We start from the raw sequence: 20,291 nt of genomic DNA on the forward strand, positions 1-20,291 counted from the left end.
ATTATAGCTGCCTGTCACACGTACTTGGAATGTCGGTTAGATCAGGCAACATGTCTTTTTAAGAGCCAGTGCCAGCTAGTGATCTGGAAGCACAAGTTTCATTTTGATTCCTGCAGTACACTCTGTTGTGCCCTGGAGGGTACTGTCGCTTACTCATATACATAAGACACTTCAGCTATAGCATTTTATAAGTAACTTGAACTCTGCACCTGTTTAACAGCTGAAAACAAATAAAAAGGTCTAATTAAGCAAATTATCGGTTCAATTAAGGGTCTAGTTAAGTAATTGAGAGCTCAATTGGAATAAAAACCAGCAGACACAGTGGGCCCCCAGGACCAGGGTTGAGAAACATTGATCTAGTCTCTGGGGCATTTATCCACAATTATCAAAATATTGGGGGGAAAAAGCATGACATTTGAGGGATGTGGAAGTGCAACAGATTGCATGAGAATAAGGCCTAGAAACTGAGAACTCTCTTTAGTCCTGTGTGAGATTAGCCTCCAGAGAGCGGTTATTAAAGGAAGCCACTAGCTGCCTCCCTGCTGCCCCTCTATATTATTTGTACTCTCACTTCTCTTTTCAGAGGCTCTGAGGTGCACAAACACAGCTGGCAGCTACTATGACACACTGCTGAGGAAGTGCATCAGCTGCACAGAAGTGTGTGGGCAGCACCCAGTGCAGTGTGGAGCTACCTGTCAGGGTGAGTCAGCATCGGCAGGGTCCTCTGAAACACAACTAAACAAGATCTGTGGAGCGTGTTATTGTGTACCACTGGACCTGTCAGTATCATAAACTAGAGACACTTGCACAGAGCCGGGCTGATGAACAGAATCAATTTTATTTTACTCTTAACCAGTTTGCACACACACACACACACACACACACACACACACACACACACACACGTGCAGTTCAAACATAACATTGTACTGCCCCCATGTGGTAGTAAACTGTAACACTGCAAATACATAACGTGTGGCACTTCCCAGTTATCTGTGCATATTTATCATATAGAAGATTTTGTTGTGTCTTTAAAATTATATACGATGTCCAAAAACATTCCAACATTTTAAAGACATTGAAAAAGACTGAGTCTAAACGTCTGTCATTGAATATTTCTAAATTCAAAATGTATTACAAACCTTAAATTTAATGTTAGTGATATACATCCTTTGGATACATTTATTTTGCTTTAGTGTAGCATTATTATTATTATTATTATTATTATTATTATTATTATTAGCAAATGCACTTACCTATGACGACTTACAGTTATATTCAAAAAATACATAAAGAATTACAGTACAATTAAGAGCAAGATACAAAATACAATGACTTCAGTCCTAACACATGTGTATCCGACAGATCAAGTCATGCGAATTGTTTCATAACTATGTCCAATTGGAGTGGTCGAAATGTACCAATCGTTACCATACGGAATCTTATGTTCGTCCCATCTGGTGTTCATACTGGGTCCATAAAATGGACCTTTTCACCCAGTTAAACAATAACAGTGGCTAAACGTGGGCGGTTTTTTTTTTTTTTTTAATGAAACACTGATAAATTCCCAGGACATTTTATATGAATGGCCCTGATCATATTGCAGAACAAACAGTTTAGAATTAGAACGTTCCCCTTGCTGAAAGTGCCTCTTCATTAAAGGTACATTTCTCAGTCTTGGATACATGCAGTAGGGAAATATTGAGAAGGATAATTGTGGCAGAGAATCGTGACAGTGAACGTCCGCTGTGTGGAATGTACATTTGTTTGTAACATCTGAAAATGCATCCCGGTAGCATTTTCAGGCATTGCTGTTTATCACATTTTGCACCCCCGTCATAATATTATGCAGGTTCATTTATTGACGTTACAGTGTTTACATGGAAATATGCAGTCCCTACAATAACAAAGCATTTAAAAACTATATCGTTCAAAATATTAAAACAGTATAGAAGTTCATTTTTGAAAATGTTAGTGGTTTATTTATGTTTCTAAGAGCTGAAACATCAAAAGAAGAATAGTTCTTACACAACTCTTGTAAAATGTTAAAGATTAACAGAAGCACTTTGAATACCCCAATATTTTTTGCTTAAATAGTAAAAAAAAAAGAGAGTCGGTTCCCTTTCAAATCGAAGACAACCACCAACGACATTATGTATGGGATATACCAGCCCGCTCAGCTCTCTATACCAGAGCTACCGATAGGCCCCTTCCTGGGATGATGCACTCTGTCCCACCCACCGAGGAATTAAAACCATCATCCTGAGGAAGCCATTTCTCTTTTTCCTTCTCCAGATGATAAGGTAAAACCCTATGTCTAGCTGAGCAGGTTGCTAGAAAAGAACTTCTCGAGTCGAATCGATTGCATTTCCCTTGCATTCGTGCTGAAAGCTGGCTCACCGCTTTCCCGGAATCAACGACTATGAAAAGACAGAGCCTTTTGTCTTTCAGCGGTCACCTTCCTCTTTGTTATCTGTCCGTCGTGTGTGAGTGACTGCCTGTGCAATTTTTTTCTTGAGAGTACACAGTTCCTCCATCCCCAATGTTGAGTGACTCTTCAGCCATGCTCTCCTCCAGGGGGCTAGGCCTTGCCGCATCCCCACTGTCGAGCAGACCTCGCTGGCTGCGTAGGCCCGCCCACCTCGGTGAGTCGAGCCTTGTAAACAAACAGTGTCCTCTTCTCTATCTAGTCTACGTTTTTCATTGTCCGCTTCCAACTCGCCCACCGCGGCTCCAGCCCTTGTGTCACCCTGGTGTGATTGTGTAGTTAGGGTAGGCACAATTGCATAGCTGCCCCCTGGTGCTTTGGTACCGCAGCGCATAGCCCTTGGTACTTCGGTATCTCGGTGCGCAAGGTACTTGTTGCATATGGCACATGGTGCCCAGCGCTACAGCGTCAGTGCACATAATGCTCGCGGTGCTCGGTACGCATGGTGCTTGGCCCACTGCTACAGCGCTAGTACACGAACTCATGGTACATGGTACACACGGCGCATGGTGCACAATGTGATCGGTGCCGACTGTGACAGTGAACGCACGGTGCTGCAATGTACACGGTGCACGTAGTGCTTACAGTACTCAGTGCGCACAGCACTTGGTAGGCAGGTGTCTAGTACCTCGGTGCGCATAGCGCCCTCGGGTGTTCGGTGCATGAGGTGCCTCGTTGCCTCTGCCTGTAGATGGTGCTCTACTCTGCTGTAGGCTACACGCTGCCCCGGTCGTGTGACTGCACATAGTCCAAGCTAGACACCCCTGTCCAGTTGTCATGATCAAGACTGTGTGAAATAGCTCTCTGTGGAGTTTTCTGTAGTTCCCCTGCAATTTCATTGTTGGAAGCTGGCTTGCCACTTCCCTGGAATCAGAAACCCCGCTTATGTGAATTCAGCTAAACGCTGCACAACTGCTCTGTGTTTACTCTATTTCTTTTCAACAGCCTACATCGCTTTGCGATTGTAGTATGTTTTTCTAACCTTACAGCACTCACTGTTTTGTGTTTTCCTCTGCTATTGTAATTAAAAAAAAAAAAAAATTTAAAAAAGAGATGCGTGATCCTCCACCGGAGCCCGGCTCTGCCCGCCCTCTCAGTGTGCTTAAAAATTTCAGTTCACCCGCGTTACCGTGGTGTCTGTTATTTTTACCCTCACAATTTTGCTGTTGTGTGTGTGTGTGTTTTTCTTTACTGCAGTTTAAAAAGAAAAAGTAGTAGCAGTGTGATATCCACTGGGACCCAGCTCTGCTGCGCCCCGCTGTTGAGTGGCTTCTGTCGGCTTGTTTCAGCCCGCCTACTCAGGGGGCTGGTAAAAACAAAACAAAATCAGTTCCCCGCGTTGCCGTGGTGACTTATTTTTACCCTCTCAGCTTGCTGTGGTGTGTGTGTATTCGTTTCTTTACTGCCTTGCAGTTTAGAAATAAACAAATAAATTAAAAATAATAAGTGTGATTCTTCCACCGGGACCCAGCTCTGCTGTGCCCCGCTGTTGAATGGCATCTGGCGGCTTATTTCAGCGCGCTGGTTAAAAGAAAAAAAAAAAGTTACACGCCTTGCCGTGGTGACTGCTATTTTAGCCTCGCAATTTTGCTGTTGTTTGTGTGTGTTTTTTTCCTTTACTGCCTTGCAGTTTAAAAACAAAAAAGTAGTAGCAGTGTTATATCCACCGGGACCCAGCTCAGCTATGTGCTGCTGTTGAGTTGAATCAGCAGGCTAGTTTCAGCCCGCCTACTCGGCGCGCTTGGTCACCCGCCTGCCGTGGTGAATGTGTTTTTCCCATAGCTGAATTGCTGTGTGTGTAAGCCTCTGTTTTTTTCCTATTACTGCTACACTCTGCTACATTGTGTGATTATATGAAGTCCAGAACCAGGTTATCGCTGTGCTGCACCATGGTGCAGCACCGTGTGCTCCCCTGTGCTGCTCTCCTGATTGCCTACCGCAGCCACTCGAGCCTATGTATCCACCACGGTGTATGCTATGCGCTATCCCAAGTTGTGTTGACTTCACGTGGTTAAGGTTGGGCACATCTCTGTGCTTCGGCGCCCTTGGTGCTTAGTGCCACAGCATGTCAATAACACCTGCACTCGATGCCCCGATTCTACAGCACTCAGTGTCCTCGATGTGCCTGCACCCTTGGTGCCTGAGTGCTTCAATACACAGGTCTACACCTTCCCATGTTTAAACAATGCCCTTGGGGCTGTGCAGATATCAAGCACGGCTAAAGTCCACGCTTGCACGTTCTGCCCTGCTATCACGACTGAGGCGTATGTGCAGTTGGAAGCACGTGACCAGACAACAAGATCCACTAGAGGGTTGGCTACATCTTGGGCTCTCTTCAGAGGGGCCTTGATGTCCAATATTTGTACTGCGGCTAGCTGGGCTATGCTGCATACTTTCTCCAGGTTCTACCACCTTAATCAGGGTGACGGATTTAATCCCTCGGTGGACGGGACCGAGTGGGTCATCCCAGGAAGGGATATCCCATACATAATTTTCGTTGGTGGTCGTCTTCTCTTTCAGGGAACCAGAGTTACGGTAAGTAACCTAACGTTTTCCTTAAGTTAGGCAAGCTCACCATTGAACCCTGAGCACCGTCGATGATATTGCTAATATTCTAAGGAGTGTACTGTAGTGTTCTGCCAAGACATCCAAACAACATAATTGCATTTTGAGGATTACAAATAGTCGCTCAATTACAGTACAAGCACATTTAAAGGTACAATTATATCTTCGGCAGAGGTCATGGGGTTGAGCAGCAGTCTCAGTAACCACCACTTCAGTGGATACCCGTTGTCCTCTATCAACCAGCCTCTCAGACTGCGTCATACCGGTGAAGCTCAGCTGTCATTTGCGAATTAGACACAACGGTAGTTTGCATTCACATTTGTGATGATGTTGTTGGCATCGCAGATCACACACTTCTTGCATGTTGTGCAAGAACCTATTCTGTGTTGGTGCGTGTACCTTAGTGCTACAGACAAACAGTGTGCTCGCCGCATGTCTCATTCCAGGCCAGCCTGAAGCAGTTGGCAGATGTCGGCGATTGTTTGTCTGTAGAGGCGAAATTACTGCATACATTGTGTGTCAAACATCCCAGAAAAGACAAATGGCTTAAATATTTGGGAACGTCTCCTCCTCCACTCTTTGTCTGACCACATGGAAATTATTATTTATTTATTTATTAGAAGGCATCCTTATCCAGGCCCACTTACAATTGTTACAAAGTATCACATTATAAAGTATCACATTGTAAAATATCACATTGTAAAATATCACATTAATCCAGTTTTTCTTTTATTTCTCTTTCTTCTCTCTTTTCTTTGCCTACTTCCCTGGTAGTTTCAGTTCTATTTATAGTTGACCATGTCATTTGTGCACAGGTTAGACCTGGTTTTCAATTGTTGATGGTTTGCTAAATCGCTACATTTGTATTTAAATGAGGACACTCCCCAAGTTCAGCCCATATCCAGCGCTGACGCTAACTTGACAAGTGGGCACAAAAACACATGTTGCTAAATCACACACGTGCACCTGATTCTGATGTTCTAACTGTCCAAGTGTTTTGCAATAGTCTTAGGGGTTTGCGAACGTTACTAAGTAGGGCCCTCTACGTTCACTTTCTAACTCTTGTTATTTTTATTTTCCAAGATAAGAAAATGAATCATTGCCAACTTCAATATGAAAAATACAGTACAAGCTTCTTAATTTTACATTGATCTGGTGTGCATAAATGTGACATTCTCACACAGTCATAGTGCACAGCAGTGTATTGACAGCAAAACAAAAACTTGATCCAGTTGCAAATCACTACAAGATGTGTAAGGTATCCCTTTTATTCTTCTGCATGTTAACATTTCAAATACTTTTTTAATTGAACTTTCCCACATTCTCTACAATCACAGCCACAGCAGCAGCTTCATCAGTGTGGTCCCCCACGAGGACAGAGCTGGAGCTGCAGCCAGCGAGGATGGGGAGGCCGGTGCTGGAGCACTACCATGCGGCCCTCATCTACTCCCTGCTTGGTGTCTGCCTCAGTGTTCTGCTCTGTACCCTGACCCTGGCTGTGTTCATGATGCTGAGGAAGAGGATGGAGGCATGCCCCAGGAAAAAGGCCAGTGGGCACACCCCTGCCTCCTCCAAAGGTGATTATGCTCAGTTATATTATCCCATGATTATATTACCCCATGATTTTCTCCTCCGATTTAGAATATGTGACGGGCAGTGTTGTGTGACACACTGCCTTGATGGATTCTGTCCTGCTTCCTGCCGGTGAGAGGAGAAGTTCGCGCCCAGCTTCGGCCCTGTCAAAAGTGCCTAATTATATTTCCTCACCACAGCAATATCCCACTCAGTTTAGGAGAATGTTAGTGGCTGTCCCCAATCCCAGGCCAATCACCTCTCTACACCCAGGAACTCAAGAGCGGATATTAAATGAGCTACCAGACTATGGAGAACAAAGACCAGACCTGCAGGTCTCCACTCTGAGGTCACGAGGCATCTGGCCAGTGGGGTTGGCTATAGAGCGATGAGGATAAAGTCCCTGGCAGTTTTGCCTCCCTAACTCACGGGAGAGCCACAGCCAATGCAACGCACCCTTCGGAATCTTCAGCGAAGACCAGCGACTTTGCACAGCTGGGATGAGAGCCTGCGATCACCTGACTGTATGACTCAGGGGCACCACTCTGGGACCCACCCAAATGGAACTATGCTTTAACATTTTATATTATATTCTAAATGCTGGTTCTTGACCTATAAAAACGCCATACTTCACAGGCGTTTGGTAGACCATACCATATCTTAACTGTGGTGAAATTTTCATTTGTTATGCAAGAAAGACATGTTACTGTAGACTATTGCTTCTCTTATTGACTGACATGCCAGTAACCAGCTATGACCCCAATGACAAAATGACCTAGGAAGTGCAAGTATAAAATATTTCCTGTGAAACAGGCAGAGAAAATGGAAACTTCCTTTAACCCAAAGTAGTAAAAGATGCCAATACAATACTTGCTTCACCACGTTTCTTAAGTCCTGTTCACACTTGTATTGGTACGATACTAGTACAGTTCGTTTCAGTATAGAATATACTGGTATGAAACCACTTTCTGCCTTAACTCACTTTTCAATACCAGTACAGTACCGATACAGTTGCGATATACCTTCATGTATGTTTAAATCAACAGTATGAGTTCTGAACTAATTTCCATGACGACCGCTGTCACATATGTTAGAAATTGATCCACTGTTATGTAATACAGCACGTTTTGCCAGCCTGTCCATGTACAGTATTTTGTTTTGGTGTTCAATCACTATTAGAGACGAGAAGAATGTGAAAGGGTGGGATGAACAAAAAGGTGAAAGCAATAAGCCACTTTAAAAGCATGAGGTTGCAAAGACAGCAGGCTTGCATCACGGCTTTGAGAATGTCTATTTATTTTTTATTTTTTTTGCTTTTTGATATTCCCTCAGTACACTTTATCTCAAAGTCACCATCACTTATTTTGTGGAGAAAATTTTGTCACCTGTTTTTGCATTTTTGGTGTAGCCATGATAACGGTACTGCTCACCGTAAATGTAAAGCTGTTTAAAGTATTTAAACTGTAAAGCAAGACGTGCAAGTGCTTCAGAATATTGACTTAACTATATCGATACCGTGTCGGTTTACCTGTCCATAACTTAAGCTGTTCTGAGTCGTATCGAAACAGTATCGGTGCGAAACCTGCTCTTTTTTTAGTTAAGATAAGAACTCCAGTCTGGACAGATGTTTTGGTACTGTTCCGCAACGATACCGGTATAAAAATGCTAGTGTGAACAGGGCAAAACTGTACTAGTATCGTACCAATACAAGTGTGAACAGGGCTTTAATTAACATCACAGAATCTCAATTCTCAGAGATTTAAGAATGGAAATGTCATTTTACCAAGTTCATCAATTTTAGCTATGAATTTTCCCCACAATCTTGCTACCAAGAACTAATGTCAATAGGACATCCATTGGTTAATTTCAAGAATATTTTAATGGGTTTAGTTGCTGTGAGGAGACGGTTTTCAATGGAACTAGTGGGCAGAGTTAAGAGTGGATGGAATGCAAGCATGCTGAATGAAAAGCAGATAAAATAAGTCCCGGTACCGAGTACCGGTGAGTGCCGTCAGAATGTCACCCCTGATTCTAGCTAATGCATTAATCAAAGTTTTTTATAACTTCTTTCAAAACTGCACAAAATATTTCCATAAATCTTAGCGGTTGTGGATTTCTTTTATAAGTGTATCTGATATCTGGTACTACACAAGGGTCTGTTTGCCAGCCATGCTTCCTTGGTCAGCTGGAAGATGAATTGTCCCAAGGAAATAAGCATAAGGCCAAACCTTCACTTTTGGGATGAAAATACTAAATGCGTATCTTTCTCCTGTGCACAGCTTGTTTAATGGAATCCGGCAGTCTGCAAGGGAGTGTGAGTGGAAGAGGGACCCCCGAGACTGTGGGGACCTGCAGCTGCTGCTTTCCTGAGCCAGCAGGGACTGAAACAGCACCACAGACACACAGACACACTGGACTGGCAGCGATGGAGACAGCACCGCAGACACACAGACACACTGGACTGGCAGCGATGGAGACAGCACCGCAGACACACAGACACACTGGACTGGCAGCGATGGAGACAGCACCTCAGACACACAGACACACTGGACTGGCAGCGATGGAGACAGCACCGCAGACACACAGACACACTGGACTGGCAGCGATGGAGACAGCACCGCAGACACACAGACACACTGGACTGGCAGCGATGGAGACAGCACCTCAGACACACAGACACACTGGACTGGCAGCGATGGAGACAGCACCTCAGACACACAGACACACTGGACTGGCAGCGATGGAGACAGCACCGCAGACACACAGATGCACCGCATTGCTCTACCAGCAGGCTGCAGCCACCACGGCTTCATCCATGTATCGCAGTGACAGAGCCCTTAATATTATTTGTTCCCCGACACAAACTACCACATAAGAAAGCAATTGCTAAACATTGCACTAAAGGGGGTTTAATATGTTAACACTGGGGCACATCTCAGGGTTTTTAAAGGTTTTTAAAACTTTGAGTCCTCTCAGTTTTTACTGTGAGCTTAGTACATACCAACAAAATAATTTCAGTAAATCTTACCTGATATGTGTAGCCTTCGTTTCTTAGAGCTTGCATGTTCCTATTTGAAACATGTACACAATGGTTCAGGTGATTTTTTTATATTTATTTGTTTGAAGCTGTTAGTGAAGAAAATGTATCATATGCTCCTTTCAATGCTGTACTTCTAGAGAGTTTGCACGAAGGAACTAAATTGACAGTGAAGAGCATAAGAAGAGCAGTGCTTGTTACTCAAATGTGAGCCAATGAATAAAGCTTTTGGGAGTTTAAGCTCTTTTTAAGAAAATAAATATATAGATATATAAATATTTCTCCAGGAAAAAAATAAAAAAAACATTTATATATATTTATTTTCTTCAAAAGCACCCCCAGATCATCACTGATCCTCCACCACATTTCACAGTCGGTGTGAGACACTGTGGCTTGTAGGCCTCTCCAGGTCTCCGTCTAACCATTAGATGACCAGGTGTTGGGCATAGCTGAAAATTGGACTCATCTGGGGGTGCTTCAGCAAGGCTGGAATCTGGCAGATTTGTCTTTGTGAAGGACGCATGAATCAAGCCAAGTACAAGGTTGTCCTGGAAGAACACTTGCTTCCTTCTGCTCTAACAATGTTCCCCAACTCTGAGGATTGGTTTTTCCAGCAGGACAATGCTCCATGCCACACAGCCAGGTCAATCAAGGTGTGGATGGAGGACCACCAGATCAAGACCATGTCATGGCCAGCCCAATCTCCAGACCTGAACCCCATTGAAAGCCTCTGGAATGTGATCAAGAGGAAGACGGATGGTCACAAGCCATCAAACAAAGCTGAGCTGCTTGAATTTTTGCACCAGGAGTGGCATAAAGTCACCCAAAATCAATGTGAAAGACTGGTGGAGAGCATGCCAAGATGCATGAAAGCTGTGCTTGAAAATCAGGGTTATTCCACCAAATACTGATTTCTGAATTCTTCCTAAGTTAAAACATTAGTATTGTGTTGTTTAAAAATGAATATGAACTTATTTTCTTTGCATTATTCAAGGTCTGACAACACTGCATCTTTTTTGTTATTTTGATCAGTTGTCATTTTCTGCAAATAAATGCTCTAAATGACAATATTTTTATTTGGAATTTGGGAGAAATGTTGTCAGTAGTTTATAGAATAAAACAAAAATGTTCATTTTACCCAAACACATACCTATATATATATATATAGCTCTGGAAAAATTAAGAGACCACTGCAAAATTATCAGTTTCTCTGGTTTTACTATTTATAGGTATGTGTTTGGGTAAAATGAACATTTTTGTTATATATATATATATATATAATTAAACAAGCTCTAATTTACAATGATAGCCAGGTGCAGGTGGTAATTAACAATTAACAAAACTAATTAAATTAAGCAAATGTGCATTTGCACTTTTTTTTTCCCAGCAGAGAGGAATTAACCCTCTCCCTGCTCACAATATAAATGCAGTAAGGAAGAGTCATTGTCGAAAAAAATAACCCAATTTGAATGGTTTCCTCCTCAAGCACTCCCAGAAGCACATTTGTTTTCTGTGTTCCTTCAACAAGATGTGCAGCATGGAGAAGAGTGCAGAGACATCCTCCAATTTAGAGGTTATCAAATACTATGAAACTCAGATTTATCTGCCTGTAAATCCTGGAGAGGTTCCAAGGGCAGTGCATTTATTTTCTGTCTCAGATTTCTGTCCCTGTTTAAGGGACACTTTGAAAGATATTTAGTTTGGTTCATTTCTTCACCATGAAAAAAAGAAAATGATTCCTTTTGTCGACATAACTCACTTCTTTCATATTTCACAGGGCTAAACTACTTTCTCCCCCCGACTTCTCCTTTTAAGGAGGGAAAAAGCACCTGACCTGCTTGTCCATTTCTCAAACTCAGGTGTTGGCAGCTAACAACATTATTTAAAATATTTTGTTCACCATAGGTCTCAAAATATGCAGTTTTACAAAACATTATAATTATACACAAGAATTGTAAAACAGCACATCTGGAACACTGAGGCTCGGTGGTCCAGTGGTTAAAGACGTGTGCTTGTTACCGGAGGTTCCAAGGTCAATCCCTGAGCAAGTCACTTAACCTCCTTGTGCTCTGTCCTTTGGAGATGTAAAACCAAGGTCCTATTATAAGTGACTCTGCATTAGCAGTTGTGATACATAGTTCATCCCCAAGTCTCCATAAGTCACGTTGGATAAAAGCGTCTGCTAAATAACAATATTAATATGTTAAAATAAATCTCAGTTTTGTAAGCCTGGAGATTGAATTGAGTCGGGCCTTTTTCACTGTCAATAACCAAGCTGCTACCCTTACTGACTGACATGCCTTCAGCCAGTAACAGGATCCAGAAGACACTGCTGGGGTGAAATAATGTAACAAGCAGTAACAGGCTTCCTGGGAATAAGGCATAGAGACTGACGTGAAGTACCTTACCACATAATATGATTTAAACATCAAAATACATGATGGTTATGTGTTTCTTTCAAAACTGCACATTTGACACCTGTGTAGCAGTGTGAAATGCAGAATATTAAGATTAATGGAATTATTTTATTAGCTACAATGAGTAAAAGAATATTCTTATAAATCACAAAGATGGTAGCTTCCATAAAGGTTTACAATTCATATTTTAAATGAATTATCTTTTATTGCTGTGATATGCCATATATGTTATTTACTAAACTGATTTAAAAGTAATGAATTTTCATATTGTTATTTTATTTACATTTTTAATTAAGTTTTAAACTTCAGTGATTGTAATAGAATTGTGACATGTTCTTGTTAAAAAATATACCATTTCATGACAAGAAATGCCATTATTAGTAGTAATTGATTTAAATAACTTGAGAAAACCTACATTTAGTTTAATTTGGAAAATAAATAAAACCTGACTACTGTATGTAATGTAGTTTAAATAGAATGTATTGCATGCAATAAACCTCTTAAAAATGCATTCACTGTGTAGTCTAGTCTAAGACTAATTTCTCTGGTGCCAGCCCAGAACAAAACAATGGTATTGCAGCTACAGTAACAAAAATATAAAAATATTGGAAGAAACTAAAAGATAACTTGGGTCTAAAAAAAAAACAATGATTCTACATGAACAACAAGACTAGCTATAATATGGCATGTTTCTATAGAATACTATAGTACAAGTTCTATAGGGTTGTTGACAGATTCTGAAAATTATATATATATATATATATATATATATATATATATATATATATACACACACACACACACACACACACACACACACACACACACACACACACACACACACAGTGGCTTGCGAAAGTATTGACCCCCCTTGGCATTTTTCCTATTTTGTTGCCTTACAACCTGGAATTAAAATGGATTTTTATTTGGATTTCATGTAATGGACATACACAAAATAGTCCAAATTGGTGAAGTGAAATGAAAAAAATAACTTGTTTAAAAAAATTCTAAAAAATAAATAATGGAAAAGTGGTGCGTGCATATGTATTCACCCCCTTTGCTATTAAGCCTCTAAATAAGATCTGGTGCAACCAATTACCTTCAGAAGTCACATAATTAGTTAAATAAAGTCCACCTGTGTGCAATCTAAGTGTCACATGATCTGTCACATGATCTCAGTATATATATATATATATATATATATATATATATATATATATAATATATATATATATATATATATATATATATATATATACACCTGTTCTGAAAGGTCCCAGAGTCTGCAACACCACTAAGCAAGGGGCACCACCAAGCAAGCGGCACCATGAAGACCAAGGAGCTCTCCAAACAGGTCAGGGACAAAGTTGTGGAGAAGTACAGATCAGGGTTGGGTTATAAAAAAAAATCAGAAACTTTGAACATCCCACGGAGCACCATTAAAGCCATTATTAAAAAATGGAAAGAATATGGCACCACAACAAACCTGGCAAGAGAGGGCCGCCCACCAAAACTCACAGACCAGGCAAGGAGGGCATTAATCAGAGAGGCAACAAAGAGACCAAAGATAACCCTGAAGGAGCTGCAAAGCTCCACAGCGGAGATTGGAGTATCTGTCCATAGGACCACTTTAAGCCGTACACTCCACAGAGCTGGGCTTTACGGAAGAGTGGCCAGAAAAAAGCCATTGCTTAAAGAAAAAAATAAGCAAACACGTTTGGTGTTTGCCAAAAGGCATGTGGGAGACTCCCCAAACATATGGAAGAAGGTACTCTGGTCAGATGAGACTAAAATTGAGCTTTTTGGCCATCAAGGAAAACGCTATGTCTGGCGCAAACCCAACACCTCTCATCACCCCGAGAACACCATCCCCACAGTGAAGCATGGTAGTGGCAGCATCATACTGTGGGGATGTTTTTCATTGGCAGGGACTGAGAAACTGGTCAGAATTGAAGGAATGATGGATGGTGATAAATACAGGGAAATTCTTGAGGGAAACCTGTTTCAGTCTTCCAGAGATTTGAGACTGGGACGGAGGTTCACCTTCCAGCAGGACAATGACCCTAAGCATACTGCTAAAGCAACACTCGAGTGGTTTAAGGGGAAACATTTAAATGTCTTGGAATGGCCTAGTCAAAGCCCAGACCTCAATCCAATTGAGAATCTGTGGTATGACTTCAAGATTGCGGACTACACCAGCGGAAACCACCCAACTTGAAGGAGCTGGAGCAGTTTTGCCTTGAAGAATGGGCAAAAATCCCAGTGGCTAGATGTGCCAAGCTTATAGATACATACCCCAAGAGACTTGCAGCAGTAATTGCTGCAAAATGTGGCTCTACAAAGTATTGACTATGGGGGGGGGGGGGGGGGGGGGGGGTGAATACTTATGTACGCTCAAGTTTTCTGTTTTTTTGTCTTATTTCTTGTTTGTTTCACAATAAAAAAATATTTTGCATCTTCAAAGTGGTAGGCATGTTGTGTAAATTAAATACAAACCCCCCAAAAAATCCATTTTAATTCCAGGTTGTAAGGCAACAAAATAGGAAAAATGCCAAGGGGTGTCAATACTTTCACAAGCCAATGTGTGTGTGTGTATACATATTACACAGTGTCTTGTAGAAGTATTTGCCCACTGTCTGATTTTCTGCATTTTTGCATATTTCTGACACTGAATGTTATCAGATCTTCAACCAAAATCTAATATTAGATGAAAGGGTCCCAGAGTGAACAAATAACACAAAATTGATGCTTATTTCATTTATTTATTAAAGAAAGTTATGCAGTACCCAATGCCCCCATGTGAAAAAGTAATCGCCCTCTTAGACTCAGTAACTGGTTATGCCACCTTTAGCAGCAATAACTGCAACCAAATGCTTCCTATATTGATCTTACAGCGCCGTGGAGGGATTTTGGCCCACTCCTTCATGCAGAACTGCTTCGACATTTGTGAGCTTGAGCATAAACTGCTCGTTTCAGGTCCTGCCACAACACCTCAATGGGGTTTAGATCTGGACTTTGACTAGGCCATTCCAAAACTTTAAATTTCTTGTTCTTCAACCATTCTGATGTAGACTTGCTTGTTTGTTTCGGATCATTGTCTTGCTGCATGACCCAGCTGCACTTCAGCTTCAGCTCACATATGGATGGCCTGACATTCTCCTGTAGAATTCTCTGATACAGAGCAGAATTTATGGTTCCTTCAATGACGGCAAGTCATCCAGGTCCTGATGCAGAAAAGCATCTCCAAATCATTACACTACCACCACCATACTTGGCCGTTGGTATGAAGTTCTTACTGTGGAATGGAGTGCTTGGTTTTCGCCCATGTTGGCCAAAAAGTTCCACTTTTGACTTGTCATTCTATTAGTCATTGTTCCAGAACTCTTGAGGAGCATCCAGGTGCTTTTTGGCAAACTTCAGACAAGCATTCATGTTCTTCTTAGTGAGCCGTGGTTTCTGCCTTGCTACTCTGCATTGAATCCCATTTTTGCCCAGGGTTGTTCTTGTGACTTCCTGGATGATTTTATGCCTTGCTCTTAGAAAGATTTTGGCAGAACGTCCACTCTTGGGAAGATTGACTACTGTGTCAAACTTTCTCAATTTGGACAATATGTCTCTGACTGTGGTTTGGTGGAGCCCCAGAGCCTTAGAAATGGTTTTGTAACCCTTTGCAGACTGATAGGCATAAACAGCTTTTTTTACAGAGGTCTTCAGGCATTTCTTTTCATCGTGACATGATGTGCCTCTAGAACCTGTGTGCTGACAACTTCACTTTGATGATAAGGGCCACATTTAGTCAGATTTATATTGGGCAGGGCTGGCCCAAATCAGGCCTGATTGTTAACCAAAGTATTCAAAGAGCTGACCCCTAACTATTCCTTTAATTGAGTTGAGTTAACTAGGGGGGGCAATACATTTTTCACACCTGAAGATTGCATATTTGATTACCTTGCACACCAAACAAATGAAAGAAGTGCCAAACTTTGGTGTCATTTTATTTCTCTCAGACTCCTTCTATATACTACTACAACCCACAAAAAGATCTGACCAAATTCAATGTAAAAAATTTGCAAAAATGCAGAAAATCAGACAGGGGGCAAATACCTTTTCACAGCACTGTGTATGTATGTATATTATGTATGTGTGTATATATATATATATATATATATATATATATATATATATATATATATATATATATATATATATATATATATATATATTATATATATATATTAATATAACCTATAACCTGGGGGGGGGGGGTGTGGGTGTATATTCTTACCACCACGTGTGTGTGTGATGGTGCATACACAATATACGTATATTATTTATTATTTATATTTCTACACAGTGGTTATTTATATATTATTTATATCTATACACAGTGGTTTGCAGAAGTATTCACCCCCTGCAAAATTTTCACATTATATTGGCACCTGAGCGTACTCCACGACGCTTTCAAATTAGACTTTACATGTAGAATCTATACAAACTATTCCACACTGAAAAACTTAAAAAATGCATATAGAATATAAGTATTCAACCCCTTTGCTAATGCAGCCCTAAGTCATCTCAAGGGTCAAATTATGTGTTTGAAAGGTCGCAAAATTAGTGAAATGTTTTCAGCCTGTGTGTACTCAAAAGTGGTTTAACTTGTAGATAATTTCTCTCAGGTATATAAAGACTTTCAAGCTGCAACTCACATAGTGATCAAACAAAGCAACCATGAAGACCAAGGAGCTTTCGAAACAAGTCAGGGATAAAGTGGTAAAGAGGCACAGAGCAGGAGAAGGGTACAAGAAAATTTTAAAGGCGGTGATTATCACTCTGAAGTCAACAATGACCTTGATCTGCAAAGTTCTGTGTCTGAGATGAGTCAGTGTTCACACATCAACACAAAGCTAGCCTGTAAGGTGGCAAGAAAGAAGACATTACTCAAAAAGCCTCATCCTAAAGGATGTATGGAGTTTGTGAAAAAGCATGTTGATGATACTGCAGACATGTGGAAAAAGGTTTTGTGGTCAGACGGGACAAAAATGGAACTTTTCGCTTTATATTCCAAGCATTACGTCTGGCACAAGTCCAACACTGCACATCACCCGGTCAACACCAAGTCAACACCATCCCAACTGTAAAGCATGGTGGTGGCAGCATCATGTTATGGGGATGCTTCTTTTCAGCAGGGACTGGGAAGCTCATCAGGATGGAGGGGAGAATAGATGGTGCAAAGTACAGGCGAATCCTTGAGGAAAACCTGTTTGGAGTCAGCGAAGACTCTGAAACTGGGGAAGAAATTCTGATTTCAGCAGGACAATGACCAAAGCACAAAGCCAAAGCCACACTGGAGGTTGAACATTGCTATTCCTAATCTACATTAATGATTTAGATTCTGGTATAGTAAGCAAACTTGTTAAATTTGCAGACGACACAAAAGTAGGAGGAGTGGCAAACACTGTTGCAGCAGCAAAGGTCATTCAAAATGATCTAGACAAGATTCAGAACTGGGCAGACACATGGCAAATGACATTTAATAGAGAAAAGTGTAAGGTACTGCACGCAGGAAATAAAAATGTACATTATAAATATCATATGGGAGATATTGAAATTGGAGAAGGAATCTATGAAAAAGACCTAGGAGTTTTTGTTGACTCAGAAATGTCTTCATCTAGACAATGTGGGGAAGCTATAAAAAAGGCTAACAAGATGCTCGGATACATTGTGAAAAGTGTTGAATTTAAATCAAGGGAAGTAATGTTAAAACTGTACAATGCACTAGTAAGACCTCATCTTGAATATTGTGTTCAGTTCTGGTCACCTCGCTATAAAAAATATATTGCTGCTCTAGAAAGAGTGCAGTGAAGAGCGACCAGAATTATTCCGGGCTTAAAAGGCATGTCATATGCAGACAGGCTAAAAGAATTGAATCTGTTCAGTCTTGAACAAAGAAGACTACGTGGCGACCTAATTCAAGCATTCAAAATTCTAAAAGGTATTGACAGTGTCGACCCAAGGGACTTTTTCAGCCTGAAAAAAGAAACAAGGACCAGGGGTCACAAATGGAGTTTAGAAAAAGGGGCATTCAGAACAGAAAATAGGAGACACTTTTTTACACAGAGAATTGTGAGGGTCTGGAATCAACTCCCCAGTAATGTTGTTGAAGCTGACACCCTGGGATCCTTCAAGAAGCTGCTTGATGAGATTTTGGGATCAATAAGCTACTAACAACCAAACGAGCAAGATGGGCCGAATGGCCTCCTCTCGTTTGTAAACTTTCTTATGTTCTATGTTCTTATAATTAATGTACTTGAGTGGCCCAGTCAAAGTCCTGACTTCAATCCAATCAAAAATTTATGTCAAGATTGCAGTCCATCGACGATCCCCAACAAACTTATCAGAACTGGAGCCATTTTCACAAGAATGGGCACATATTTCACTATCCTACTGTGCCAAGCTAGTACAGACCTATCCAAAAAGACTCATAGCAGTAACTGCTGCAAAAGGTAATTCTACCAAGTACTGACTTAAGGGGCTGAATACTTATGTGACCAGTAAATTTCATTTTATAAATTCTTTGCAAATTTTGCTGACATTTAACCCCCTCCATCTCCTAATATAACAATGTTCAGTTTTTCAATTCATACATCATGGGCCCAACTTAAGAGACCCCCTGTGTTAAGAGGCCACTATTAGACTGTCCTTTGTGTGGTCTACTAATACAGGTTTGACTGTGTGTATATATATATATATATATATATATATATATATATATATATATATATATATATATATATATATATATATATACACACACACTATGAGCCAAGGTCTGCAGTCTATATTTGTTATGAATTAGTCAAGAAAGTAAGTGAAAGAAGATTGTGACTAAATATGCTTTTATATATTGTTTAAATATAGCTGTTAGAACAAATGAGTTTCTGGAGTTTGTGAACGCTGCAGTTATTTACATCATCAAGTTGGATTTGTTTGAATTTTAGCAAGTCAGAAAACACTCAAAGCAAAGTTTTTATGACAACTTTAGTGTTTGCAACATCTTTGTTTTGTAAATTTCTGTCACATCAAAATAATCGCTGTCCAGCGAAATGCATATTTATATCCCACCCCTGCTCACTAATGATTGGACAGCTGCAAAACCAGGACAAATTTTGACTTTCCCATTGGTTAAACTTACAAGACTTTCAATTGAGATGGAGAATACCTTCAACGGTGTATGTCCCACCTCTGCTCACTCATGATTGGACACCTGCTTAACAAGGGGCAGATCTTTAAATCTCCCATTGGTTATTAATACACAAGACCTTCGACTGTTTAATATCCCACCGCTGCTCACTCATGATTAGACTGCTGTGGAGAAAATGCAGATCTTTTATTGGTTGATTTTATTATATATAAAATCAACCTATATAATCATGGTTGCAGCAATCTTGAAGGTTAATGGTTACATTTCTATTTCAGGGAACCAGGATTATGATAATAACCTAACGTTCTCTATCAAATACGAAATATAACCATTACCTAATGGCTACGAATACCAAAGGCAATATTGCAGACAAGTAGCTAGGGATAAAATAAATTGAGGGAGAGCTCACCTCTATGTTTATGGTGCAAGGGTTGACCCTGAAGCCACCCTTAACACTCTCGTTCCAAAGCCAGGGTTCTGTGATCCACGACATTCAGCCGATATAATTGTGTAAGAGTATAGGGAGTAGCCCACACTGCTGCAATGCAAATATCTCCGACAAAGCGTATGGAACTGATGCTCCGTCAGACTGGAAAAGAGGCGGATGGAAAGCTGGTTAATGTGGAATGACAAGATGGTTTTTGGCAAAAAAAGCAGGATTGGTACGAAACGTAAACTTTGTCCTGGGTTCTGCAAAACTTAAGCAGGCTTTTGAAATAAAAAATGCTTGTATGTCATCCACCCACTTAACAGATGTGATTGCAAGCAAGGAAGCCACTTTCAAAGATAAATATTTCAGCTCAGCTGAATGCAAGGGCTCAAAAGGGGAGCTTCATAAGTGCTTCAAACACCATGTTAAGCCACCAACAAGGGACAATGTCCTTAATAGGCAGCCAAAGCCGCCAATCTCCTTTTAAAAATTGCCCCGTCAGGAAGCTGAGCTCCTTAATCAATTTTGACATAGCAAGCTGAATAGCTGCCAAATAGACCTTTAAATGTAGAGGGGGATTT

At 40.8% G+C, this 20,291-nt stretch overlaps 1 protein-coding gene across 1 annotated transcript; it reads left to right on the forward strand.

Annotated features, from left to right (window-relative positions):
- The first annotated feature begins 602 nt into the window (after positions 1–602).
- On the forward strand, positions 603–9,926 carry LOC121301069. The gene is made up of 3 exons (XM_041230183.1): positions 603–700; positions 6,391–6,630; positions 8,905–9,926. The coding sequence occupies exons 2-3, from the start codon at positions 6,456–6,458 to the stop codon at positions 9,498–9,500; spliced, it is 771 nt and encodes a 256-aa protein (XP_041086117.1). The 5' UTR covers positions 603–700; positions 6,391–6,455; the 3' UTR covers positions 9,501–9,926.
- Positions 9,927–20,291: the final 10,365 nt, after the last annotated feature.

The sequence above is a fragment of the Polyodon spathula genome, chromosome 26, assembly GCF_017654505.1.
Source record: "Polyodon spathula isolate WHYD16114869_AA chromosome 26, ASM1765450v1, whole genome shotgun sequence".
NCBI lineage: Eukaryota > Metazoa > Chordata > Actinopteri > Acipenseriformes > Polyodontidae > Polyodon > Polyodon spathula.

What these genes read in the sequence shown, in the direction of transcription:
- LOC121301069 (XM_041230183.1), top strand. Translation starts at nt 6,456, where the DNA reads ATGGGGAGGCCGGTGCTGGAGCACTACCATGCGGCCCTCATCTACTCC. An exon ending in CACCCCTGCCTCCTCCAAAG is followed by an intron (nt 6,631 to 8,904) that starts GTGATTATGCTC and finishes TCCTGTGCACAG; the next exon opens with CTTGTTTAATGGAATCCGGC.